Below are 11,474 nucleotides of genomic sequence, written 5' to 3'. Positions count from 1 at the left end.
CCCCACAGTCGTCTTTTTTTCTAAACTAAATAGCCCCAAGTGTTGTAGCCTTGCCTCTTAAGGAAGGTGCTCCAGGCCCCTGATCATCTTGGTTGCCCTCTTCTGTACCTTCTCCAGTTCAACAATGTCCTTTTTTAGATGTGGTGACTAGAATTGTGCACAGTACTCCAGGTGTGGCCATACCATAGTTTTGTATAAGGGCTGTAGAAGAATGAGGTCTAGACCTCTTGGTTTTTGTAAAATAAACTCTTGTATTGTAAATGAATTGAACTGATATTCTCAAACCTTTTCTTGTTGTAAAAAAGCCCTTTTATCAATGCATTGATATTCTTAAAACTCTCATTATTGTAAATAGGACTTCTGGATTCATACCTTTGTGAAGTCCCTTTGTCGCAAAGACTGCTGGCAGGTTCAAGAGTTCATACCTGCTGATTTTTTAGTTCCACATTGAGAAAGAAACGATTGACAGTTTAATTGTTGAGGGAATTTTTAAAAATGGAGGGAACATTGTGTTGTGTAGGGTGGATTGTTTGAAAAGAACTGTTGGGACAATGTGTGTATATATAGGACTGTGCTTTAGCAGATAGTCAGTCAGCAGTAAGAGTGGAGTTTTTGGAGTCAGCAGGGAGAGTCCTGAAGAAGACAGACACAGAGGGAGGCCTGGAGAAAGTCAGAGGGTTGGAAGAGAGAGAAAAGAAGAGACTCTCTGAAGATACCAGTCAGAGTTGAAGTGGAAGTTGAAGTCAGAGTCTGCAGTTACAAGAGTTGGAGTTGGAGTTGGTGAATCAGAATCAAAGTCAGGAGGACAAGAAGTAAATGTGGGAAAGCTGAAGGAACCAAGTCCAGTCCAAGTGGAGGAGCTGAGGCCAGCCGAAGTGGAAGAATTGTTCGCCACGCAGAGGCGTATCTAGGGAAAATAGCACCTAGGGCAAACACTGAAATTGCGCCCCCTGTCTGAACATCTGATACCCATCTTTCAGATAACTTTACCATAATATCAGCTGAAAAATACAAGTCAGGCTCGTTAATCTTTTAATATTTCAAAAACTATTTAGCAGTGGACATAGCCAGACCAAAAAATGCTGGAAAACTACAAATTTCAGTATGCTGGGGCTCATGAAATACTCCAATACTCTGTGGAGGTTTACTTGCACAACTAAACAGAAGTGCCTGTCTAATTCTCTACTATGCATTGTAGCATCACTATTACATAAGTTTTAAAAATAAATGGAGAATTTGACTTTTCCCAGATACTCTGAAAATAATGAAAGGATATGCAGAGTAAACTGTGCCACTGCTTGGAATTTATTCTAGTATTCCAGAAAGACAGTTTAAATGAGAGAAAGAGCAAGAAACTCCCAGTGGGGCTTAACACTAAGGATTTCACACTGATTCAAAGACAAACTCACCATTAATAGCCATATTATTAAGACATCACATTTAACTCACTTATCACAAGAAGCAAAGTAACAGCAAATGAATACAATCCTAGTTCATAAACTTTAGCTCAGTATTCACAAGTCCTGATTCTCTGTACATAGTGCCAAACTGAATATGTGTACAGTGACATTTTATATATATATTTTAAAAAATTACCTGTAGCCCCTTTGGGGGGCATCCTAAAGGCCGTGAGGGGGTCTGCAAAGATTTCCCCTCCCCCCACTGGCCTCTAGGGCCTTCAAGTGGCGCCCGGGGCACGTGCCCTGCCTGCCCTACCCTAGATACGCCCTTGCCAGGCTGAGAGAATCAGTGCTGTGGCTGCATCAAGAGCTGAAATCGCAGAAGAACCAGGCTGGGTGGAACCCCAGGCCTCTTCTGTGGCCAGGACACAAGAGAAGGGAGATGCCAGAATGGCTAAAGGGGCTCATCAAGGGCTCTAAGTGAGAGTCAGGTTAGTGGAAGCATTTCTGACCACATTGGAGTTGCTCCCTATGCTCTTTTGGTCAATGGTTTTGTTTTATATATACTAAACTTCAATCAACTTTTGATTAAATTAATTCAACCCCACTCGTATAGGCCTTACCACTCTACCAAAGTTTGTTTTTGGAACAGAAGTTGAAAGTGTGTTGTAGTAGACTCAGCCTGAAGCACAAAAGTCTACTTGGTGCCAGCGGTTAAAAGGGTAATTGTCAGGGGTATCATCCATGTCTTGTGTTAGCAGCAGGGCGGGTCCTCCACACCTAGTGGCAAAGCTGTGGGATACTTCTGCTACAATACTACTATGAATATTTATATACCACTCTTCAACCAAAGTTCACAAAGCGGTTTACAAAGAAAAATGCATAAATAAATAAAATGGTCCCCTCACAATAGGGCTCACAATCTAAACAGAAACACAAGGCAGATACCAGCAACAGCCAGTTGCTAGAAAACATTATCCCATGAAATAGATTGCCAGGAAATTTAAGACCAACAAATGAAGGTACTTTTTCACACAATGCATAATCAACTTGTGGAATTCTCTGCCACGAGATGTAGTGACAGAACAATGCAACATCTTCTATGCAAAAGTGAACAGCAAACATTCAAAGAAGGAGGTTTTCTGTGCAGCGTTTCCTGGAAGGGCATCCAGGAGCAGTGCTCAGTCACGCCCCCTGTTACTTACAATATCAGGATCCCAAGAACGCACACCTTGGGTAAGGTCAAACTGAGCCGTTCTATCCAGGACTCCACTGCGTGCTGACTGCATGGTTAGCCAGGCGGCCACCGAAGATACACACCTGAAGAAGGGCGGCTTGCTCTTCCGCACTGGGGGTCTCTCCAGCTAATGGACATAGGACCAAAAAAAAAAGCCTTTTGTTGAGTCAGACCCTTGGCCCGTCTCCAGGGGCGTAGCTAGGGGAGGGAGGCGTGTTCATGAAGAAAATGAAGGGGGGTGGATGGGCGGCCCCTCAGGAGCTGGGCTGGGGTCCGGGTTCTTTGAACCCATCTGCTCAGTGCTAGCGACACCCCTGCGTCTAGCTCAGAATTGTCTACACTGACTGGCAGCAGTTTCCCAGTGCTTCAGACCAGGCCCTTTCAAGCCCTGCCTGAAGAGGCCGCATTGAGGCTGGGCCCCTCTGTGCACAAAGCAGGTGTTCTACCACGGAGCCCCCACAACCCCTCGGTCCGGTAGTCCTCTGAGTTTCCAGTGGGGTGTACACCCCATCTGGCCTCCTGGGGAGTGGGAAGTGATATTCTTGGGACTCAGAGGCCGAATCTGGATCCGGAAGATAAGAGACTGCTGCAGACACAAGTTCCGTCTGCATGTCCAGAACCTCCTTATCCAAGCCGCGACCACGCCAGACTGCCGTGGCCAAGGTCCCAGTAGATTCAGCTGCTGCTTGGGGTGGTGGTTCTTCCCAGATCCCTCCGGGGCGGCAGCCTTGGTCATATGATGGACACCGGGGTGGGGGCGGAGTCCTTCTGCTCTTGAGACCTTTCGCTCCTCAGAGGCAGAATCAGGCCTGCTCGGGATCTTCCGTTCTTCTGGCGTTAAATTGGGGGGTCAAAGGGCACACAGGGCGTCCTTTGGGTAGGGACTGGCCCAGCCGTCGTGCATTCATAGGAGGCGGCCGCAGCGACCAAGAACAGGCCTCAGGCAAAGGGACCTCGGCGGAAGGAGTTGGCTGAGTGCGGAGGATGCAGCAGATTGCGTCATCCACGCTGCAGACTCGACGACGCCGACGAATATTTAAATGAATATCTGTCGTCCTAAAACCAGACTCCCTACAAGAAGCAGAACGGGGGGCGGGGGGGGGCTGGCTACAATTTTTCTCCTCACTGTTCTGCTGGTTTGTTTTTCCTTTGAAGGGGATTGCGGGGGCGGGGGGGGGGCAAGAAGACACACCCACGCCTAGACAGCCCACTGTACCACGGCAGGATTCGAGCCCTTCATTGTGCCCTCCGAGTCTGCGGCGTTGCCAGGGCGCAAAGACTCCTTTCCTGGCACATTGTCCCGCGGGGCAAGATGGGCCGCAGCCCCCCACCGGTTCTTCCGGGGCACCCGCGGCTGAGGCCAGTGGAAGCCAGCAGCCACCCTCCCCGAGGGAAGGGGCGGGCTTCGCTGCCTGTCTCGGACGCAGCAGTAGCCGGGCTCGCGGCCTCTAGACCTAGCAGCCTGGCAAGGAGGGGGAGCCAGCACTGCCCTCGGGGCAGCAGAACGAGGCCCCTTCCCAGCCAGCACCCGCTCAATGGGCCTCGGGACTCCCAGACCCCTCGACTTTGGGGAGACCCCCCCTTCTTTGGCCCCGTCGGAGAAAAGAGTGCTGTCAGTGGGGTGCCCCCCGGCGCCAAGGCAAGGCGGAAGCCGGGATGCGCCCCAGACAGACGGCGCCAGGCAGAGGGGTGGGCCGCTGTTCTCCCCCGACCCCGCGCCGCCACCGAGAAGGCCGAGCGGCAGCTGAGGGCTTGCTGTGACCCCTCCGGGCGGTCCGGCTGCAGGCCTTGCGCCTTTTCACGTGTCCAAAAGGGTCGGTCCCTGCTTCTGCCTTACTCCCTAGCTTTTCCCGGGAATCGTCGCGTGTTGGGAGGACTCCTCCCAGCAGCTGCAGCCTCAAGCTTGGCCACCCACCCGACGCTTTGCGCCAGCGCGGGTCTCTCTGTCCTGGCCAGTGCGGCTCCTGCCTGAGCTCCTCGCGGGGCTTCGGCTGCTGGGAGTCAGGAAGGGCCTCTCCTTCTGCCCGAGGTGAGGCCTCTTCAGCTCCCAGCGCCGAGGCCAAGGGGCGAGAAGCGCTCGGGTCGGGGCAGGCTGCTCGGGCGGCGGGTGAGCCGCTCGCTCCCCGGGCCTGTCTGGCCGAGCTCGGCGCCCCAGGAGCAGGGTGAGGCGAGGCCGCGGCTGGCCCTCCGGCTGCCGCCGGCACTTTGGCTCTCTGACAGTCGCTTCTCCAGCCGCCACTCCGCCGGCCTCCCCGCTGGTCAGAGAGCAAAACCGAAGGCCTCTCTTGGCGGTTCGGGGCTGCTGGTTTCTTCTCCCCCACCTCTGGACGTACTTGGGCGAGGCCACCCCCGCCTCCCGAAATGCGGAGTCCGGCTTAATTTGGCCCCCGCCGCACTTCGGGGACATCACACGCCGTCCTTTTAAGGCCAACTGAAAGGATGCTTTCGAGTCGTTGCCTTCCTCTTCTGCTGCTTCTCTGCTTCCTCGCTGGATGCGTCTCGGTTTTATTCGTTGGAGTGGTATGTGACTGCTCCGCGATTCGCTTTAGACAAGGGGAGCGTTGTTCCCAGGAGCGGTGGTTTCAGGAGGTTGTTGCGTAAGGCACAGAGAATTTCCGCGAGATCTCCTGGTTTGTTTTTGATTTTATTGGCCTCTCCTTAGGTACATACCCGGTTTCTCCTCCTCCTCCTCCTTCTTCTTCATTATTATTATCATCATCATTATTATTATTTGTAGAAAATGTTTCCCAGTACTTACCTCGGTGACGACGTCTGCCTGACCCTCGCCTTTCAAAGGGGAAATGCTCTACGATTCCTTTAAAAAAATGATATCGCAAATACAATGTACAAATTATATGTTTATATTATATATGTGCATTATTAATTATATTATATAATTTAGGTAGGCAATTTATAAATTACACACACACACACACACATATACATATATTCAGGAAGTTAATACATACATCGTCGTAAATTTATTTCACCCTAATAGGCACCGCTTCTACCAACGTTTTATTTTGAAAATACTTTGTAAATAGTTCAAAGAAAAACAGAACAATCCTATAGTTTGGGGCGGGGGTCGTAATCCGCGAAGAAGAAAATCCTTTCTGTGGTCCCGAGTTCCTTGGCCTCCTGCTGGTAACGAAGAAGGGACCAGGCTGGCGGTAGAAAGCGAAGCGGAGAGCCGTGGAGGCGAACAACGCAGTTCCATAGTAATACAATGAAATAAAATCAAAAAGGTAGGATCAACGACTAGCGGCCTATTTGATGGACTTGGGGAGGAACGCCCCGCCGTTCATCTAGACGTCCAGCTGAGGGTAGTCGCTCGATCCGAGCAAAGGATCCGCGGCGGCGGCCAGCTGTGCTTCGCAGGACTGCGCGCCGGCCTTTCTTCGTGGTGCTCCTTGATCGCCGCCGCAACACACAAGCAGCCACGGAGAAGGCGGGCGGCTTCTCTCCAGCCCGGCGCCGTCCTTTGGCTGGCGACTCTTTCGGGCAGCCCGAGGGAGGCTCCGGCCGCCCCCGACCTCCGTCCCTGCTGATGGGCAAGGACGGAAACGGGGGAGGCCAGAGAAGCGCCGCCGTTGGCTGAGGCGCTCCCGCTCTCTGGCTCTCGCAGCCTCTTCTGGAGGGTCGGTTTAGGGGCGGCAGCTTCGGCCGCTGTTTCAGATGCTTGATTTGCAAAAGGAATTGGAGAGTAGTAGTCTCAAAACCCAGCGGCCATCTCTACAGCACAGCGGTCTCGATCCGGGGAAGGGCGGGGAGAGCGGGGATTGGCCTAGCAGAGACCAGAAGACTCGCTGTCCCACTGGAGCAACTAACCTGCGGCCCTGTAGTTGGAACTGGGGGTCGGTCGTCGAAGCTCTCCAGTGGAGTTAAACCAGTTGGGCCCAAGGCGCCCTGGGAATGGGAGCCCTGCAGAGCCCGGGAGACCCCAGTGGCCCGGCCAGTTCTTGGCAGGCCGAGCCGAGCCAGCAGGTTTGGCCGGGGCGATCTCCTTTCTGTGCCCAACTGGGGGAAGGCGCGGTTCTGGGCCTGGCCACGCCCAAGTGCCAGTTTGCTGGAGCAGTGGGGCGGGGGAGAAGTCCCCTCCCGATCTAAGTATTCACACCGCCACCCCACAATGGGGGCTGGGGAGAGAAGCTATAGGGTGGCTTCACCTTTAGCTCACATGCGGCCCGCCCACTTTAGACAAGGGCCTGTCAATCACCGGCAGAGACTGCCAATCAGGAGGCTGGAGCCAGAGTTTTTGGCAGGCGGAGATGGAGGCTGAGAGAAAAGCGCTTCCAGCTGCCGGGCCCCCGGAGCGCTGTCCGGTGATGCCCAGCCGCTGGAGCAGAGGCCCCCGAAGAGAGCGCTGTGGCCTTTCTCCTTGCGCCCTGGGCGCTCCCACGGCCCACCTGCCCCGCATGGGGCCACCGCGGGGCAATGCAGTCCTGCAGTGAGTTCTGGAGGGCCAGGTTGGGGCGCGTGGAGCGAGAAGGGTCTCGGGAGAGCGCAGAGCCAGCAGTGCTCCGCGGAGCCTCGGCGAAGCTGGGCGCCGGCATGCGGGAGCTGCGCGGCTGCTGAGCCCTCCTGCCAGGGGGCGGAATGGAACCCTCCGGGGTGGAGCAGCAGGCGGGTGCCGGCCAGACGCAGCAGCCCCACGGGCCGATCCGCTTCGGCATCGATCGGATCCTGGGCTGGCAGCAGCAGCACGAGCAGCAGCAGGAGCAGGAGCGAGGCCTGGCAGCCGTCGGGGCGCAGGGGGAGCCCGAGGTGGCGCTTTACAGCAGCAGCGGGTACGCAGCAGACTACAACCCGGCCTGCTCGCTGGGCGCCTCCTATGGCCTCCCCGGGGCCTCGGCGGGCAGCGGCGGGGTGATCCGAGTGCCGGCCCACAGGCCCCTCCCCTCCGCGCCTGTTTGTCCGCAGCCGCGGGGCGCCAGCCTCACTTTCCCCTGGCTGGAGAGCAACAGGCGGCTGGCCAAAGACCGGATGGCAGGTAAGAAGTGTCCGCTGCCAGGCGGCGGTGCTCCCTTTGATTCCTTGCCAGATGGCGCCCCTTCCCCCCAGGGGGCGAACCCGGGAAGCTGCAGGCCGGCCTCTCCGACAGGAGGAGCCCCCCCCCCGGAATCCAGGGTGCCTCCTGCCAGGGTCCCCGTAAGGTGCGTGCGTGCGAGAGAGAGAGAGATCATTAATTCATGCCTATGGGCTCTCCCGTGGCTGGCGCTGTTCAGCCCTCTTCCCCCTTTCCCCGTCCTGCTGGAACTCAGCCCCAGAAGGAAGGATCCCGATCTGCCCGCTCACACAGTACCGAAAACAGGTGCGCAGAGCACAGACTACCTGGGAAACAAGCAAAGCAGGGCATGCCGGCCATTGTCGAACTCTGCCCCAGATCTTTGCGAAACAGAAGTCCTGCCGCAGTGCTGGGGAATCGGGCTTGCAGGCTTGCTCCCCACAAGCACCTTCGCTGGGCAGAATGGAGAGGCTGCTTGTGGAGGAGCCTTGTTTCCAGGTCCATGTGGAAAGGCTGGGGGCGGTGGCCCCCAGCAGCCGAACCCCCCTCTTCGCTCCGTCACCCCCACAAAGAGACTGAAAAGGGTCCTGGCGAGGCAGAGAAGAGGTTCTGCGGGTACCCTTGCCAGCTGGGCAAAGAGGTACCTTTTTAACGTGGCGATTCTCTTTCGTGAGCAGGGGGAGAGCAACTGGCCCTCTCCACCCCCAGCACAGCACCCCTCCAGTGACTCTTGCTGGTGTCTATCATACATTCCTTTTTTAGATTGTGAGCCCTTCGGGGACAGGGATCCACCTTATTTATTTATTTGTCCTTCCTCTCTGTAAACCGCTTTGGAAACTTCTATTGAAAAGCGGAATATAAATGGTTGTTGTTGTTGTTGTTGTTGTTGTTGGTGGTGGTGGTGGTGGTGTCAGAGGTCCTGTCCCCAATGGAGCCGCTTCCCAGGCCAGGCCAGGGGTCTTCTGAGCCCCGAGGCTGCGCTCTTCCTTGGCCCACCGAGAGGAAGCTGCCTTTCCCCACACCAGGCCCTTGGAGGTCCCTCCAGCCCAGCCTTCTGATATGCTCAGGCTGCCAGCAGCTGTCTCGGGGCCCGAGAAGACAGTGGGGCGGGGGGACCTCGCTTGAACCAGGGACCGGTGTCTGCGCACACTGGGCTATGCCCCCTCCCCAAATGCCCTCCCTTTGCTGACGGAGATGGTGACGTAAGGTGCGCGCTGGGCGGGGGTCTTTGGCCCAGGCAGAGCTCCGTCCTGCCTCAGGAGGGGCTTCCTTCTTGCCTTCTTGCCCGGGGAGTTGGGGGAGCGAAGCGGCGTCCCATGTTGTGTTCCTCAAGAAGCGCCCGTCCTCCAGGGAGGGGACAGGAAAGCCGACGGCTGAGTCTGTCGAAAGGGGATCTCAGCCCTCGACAGGAGGAGGGGCTTTCCCCTGCTTTTGCATAGACTTTGCACAGCTGCGGGCGTGGGGGTGAGACATCGCATCTGCCCTGATTCACTCCCTACAAGTGGTGATGGTGAAGTCTTCGTGGGAGCAGAGGAGAAGGCGCAAGGGCCTTACACGGGGGAGGCCAGGGGGAATTCTTACTTAGCCCCCCCCCCCACCAAGTCTTGCTCGGCCACAAAAACTAAAGGCCCCGGTGTGGGGTGGAGGGTCTCTCCCCTTCCCTGCATTGCATGCATCCCAACTCTCCCAAAGCTGAGCTCCAGCAGCAGGTGAGCCTTTGGAGGGCGAGGAGGAGGAGAAGGAGGAGGAGGAGCGCTCCCTTCTGGGTGGGTGTCCCGAGCCCTCCTCCTCCGTGCGGACTCTGCGCTCAGGCGGCTGCTCTTTCCCTCCTCCCTCCCTCCGCAGCCGCGCTGCCGCCCTTCTCAGTGGCAAGACGGATCGGGCACCCGTACCAGAACCGAACGCCGCCCAAGCGCAAGAAGCCTCGCACCTCCTTCTCGCGGGCGCAGATCTGCGAGCTGGAGAAGCGCTTCCACCGGCAGAAGTACTTGGCCTCCGCCGAGCGGGCCGCCCTAGCCAAAGCCCTCAAAATGACGGACGCCCAGGTCAAGACCTGGTTCCAGAACCGCCGCACCAAGTGGAGGTACCCACCCAAGACCCGGCGGAGGGGGCGGGGGGCTGCCAGGGCGGAGCCGGAGGTTGGGGAGCCTCGGGCGGCGGCTCTCAGGCGGGTGGCCTCGCCGGGAGGAGCTCCACTTCCTGCCCCATCTGCAGTTGTGGGCCTTTACACACTGCCTCCAGCTCCCACCCGAGAGGGCTGCTGCTTGAATCGCACTAGAAATTATGGTGGAGACCGAGGCGGAGGAGGTAAGTGGAGGAGGCCCAGCGCGGACTCCTGGGAGCCGGACACTTCCTCGGCGCTCCTGGCGCAGCCAAGCGCTTGACCCAGTCAGCATCCCAGGAGCCCATCTCTCTGCACCCGCCGCCACCCAACAGGCGCCCATTCGCCATGGTCAAGGGAGGAGGGGGTACCAGGCTCCAGTGGCAGCTGAGATGGGGGGAGCGGGTGGGCCAGCTATCCCCTCGCCCAGAAAATGTGCCCTGTGCCCCAGCGCAGCCCCACCTCCGCTTCTCCTCGCTAATTCTCCCCCCTCCCCGTGTCCTCACCCCACCCCACCCCAGGCGCCAGACTGCGGAGGAACGGGAGGCGGAGCGCCAGCAGGCCAACCGGCTGATGCTGCACCTCCAGCAAGAGGCCCTCCAGAAAGGCCTGGGGGGGCAGACGCTGCAGCAGGACCCCCTCTGCCTGCACAACTCTTCGCTCTTCGCCTTGCAGAACTTGCAGCCCTGGGCCGAGGACCACAAAGTCACCTCGGTCTCGGGGGCAGCGGCGCTGGTGTGAGGAGCGGCAGCCTCTCGAGGGCTGGAGCAGAGACGCACCCGGGGCGGCGATGGGGAGCTTCCTCTGCCCGCAAAGCCCCGCTCTCCGAGGGCGAGGTGCTGACTCGGATCATGCCAAGGTTTCCAAGGCGCCCCAAAGGGATCCCGGGAAGGAGGCACCAGGCAGCCCCTTCTCGCTGCCGCCGCCGCCGCCCTGGACCCAGCTGAGCTGCGGCTAACTTCTACTGACTGGTTCTTTCAATAAAGTGTCAAAAGTCTCCATCCGGCCTCCATCCAGGCCCCGCTTCCCCGCGCGAAGGCAGAGCCAGGGCAAAATGTCCTCTCTCTGAAGCGCTCGCACCCTAAAAACTGGCTTCAGCAGCACCTCCACCCCGCGGGGTGTGCCACCGCGCATCCCCCTTGCACGCGCGCCCACACGCACACACGCCGTGCTGGCTGGCACTCGGTCTGCGCGGCACAGGGCAGGGCAGACGGAGCCCCCTTGCGGGCTGAAGCCGGGCGCTGGGTGGGTGCAAGCCCGCCCCCGTCCCTTCCCGTCCTTCAGAAAGCTTTCCCAGAAGTGCGGGCTCTTGGCCCAGCGGGTGGTCCTGGCCTGACCCAGCCTCTTCTGATTCCCACCCAAGGCAAGGCCGCCAGGGGACAGCTGGGAAGCAGGAGGGGAAACCGGGGCGCTGCCCGCCCTTCCTCGAGGCAAACTGCGGCGCTTGGGACCTGTCCATGGTGCTGGAGGTGCCACCAAGCCTAGCCGGAGCCGCTCCTTCCAATGCAAAGCCGGGCGAGGGGGAAAGGAGGGAGAGAGAGGAGGTGAGAGGCGCATCAAGGGAATCCTTGTGTGTGTGTGGGGGGGGGGGGTGTTCGCTCCTCCTGCTGAGCCCCTCCCCTCACGCAACTTGCTCCTCGAGGTCCTTGAAAGGAGCCCTAGAGGAGCAAGTTGCTCCTTGGGCCGCGAGGGGCTTCTTCCTCCCCTAGAGCCCGGCACGGGGCGGGAGGA

At 57.9% G+C, this 11,474-nt stretch overlaps 1 protein-coding gene across 1 annotated transcript; it reads left to right on the top strand.

Annotated features, from left to right (window-relative positions):
- Nucleotides 1-7,105: 7,105 nt before the first annotated feature.
- Nucleotides 7,106-10,591, top strand: TLX2 (T cell leukemia homeobox 2). Its single transcript, XM_053257356.1, has 3 exons — nt 7,106-7,627; nt 9,488-9,725; nt 10,265-10,591. The coding sequence occupies exons 1-3, from the start codon at nt 7,234-7,236 to the stop codon at nt 10,482-10,484; spliced, it is 852 nt and encodes a 283-aa protein (XP_053113331.1). The 5' UTR covers nt 7,106-7,233; the 3' UTR covers nt 10,485-10,591.
- The last annotated feature ends 883 nt before the right edge of the window (nt 10,592-11,474 follow it).

Source organism: Hemicordylus capensis, chromosome 5, assembly GCF_027244095.1.
Source record: "Hemicordylus capensis ecotype Gifberg chromosome 5, rHemCap1.1.pri, whole genome shotgun sequence".
NCBI lineage: Eukaryota > Metazoa > Chordata > Lepidosauria > Squamata > Cordylidae > Hemicordylus > Hemicordylus capensis.
The sequence above is the reverse complement of the archived record's forward strand: the minus strand, read 5'-3'. Positions and strand labels throughout refer to the sequence as shown.

Excerpts from the sequence above, each read along its gene's own strand:
- TLX2 (XM_053257356.1), top strand. The coding sequence starts at position 7,234 with ATGGAACCCTCCGGGGTGGAGCAGCAGGCGGGTGCCGGCCAGACGCAG. Across the intron at positions 7,628-9,487 it reads GGCCAAAGACCGGATGGCAG|CCGCGCTGCCGCCCTTCTCA; the intron begins GTAAGAAGTGTC and ends CTCCCTCCGCAG. Across the intron at positions 9,726-10,264 it reads AACCGCCGCACCAAGTGGAG|GCGCCAGACTGCGGAGGAAC; the intron begins GTACCCACCCAA and ends ACCCCACCCCAG.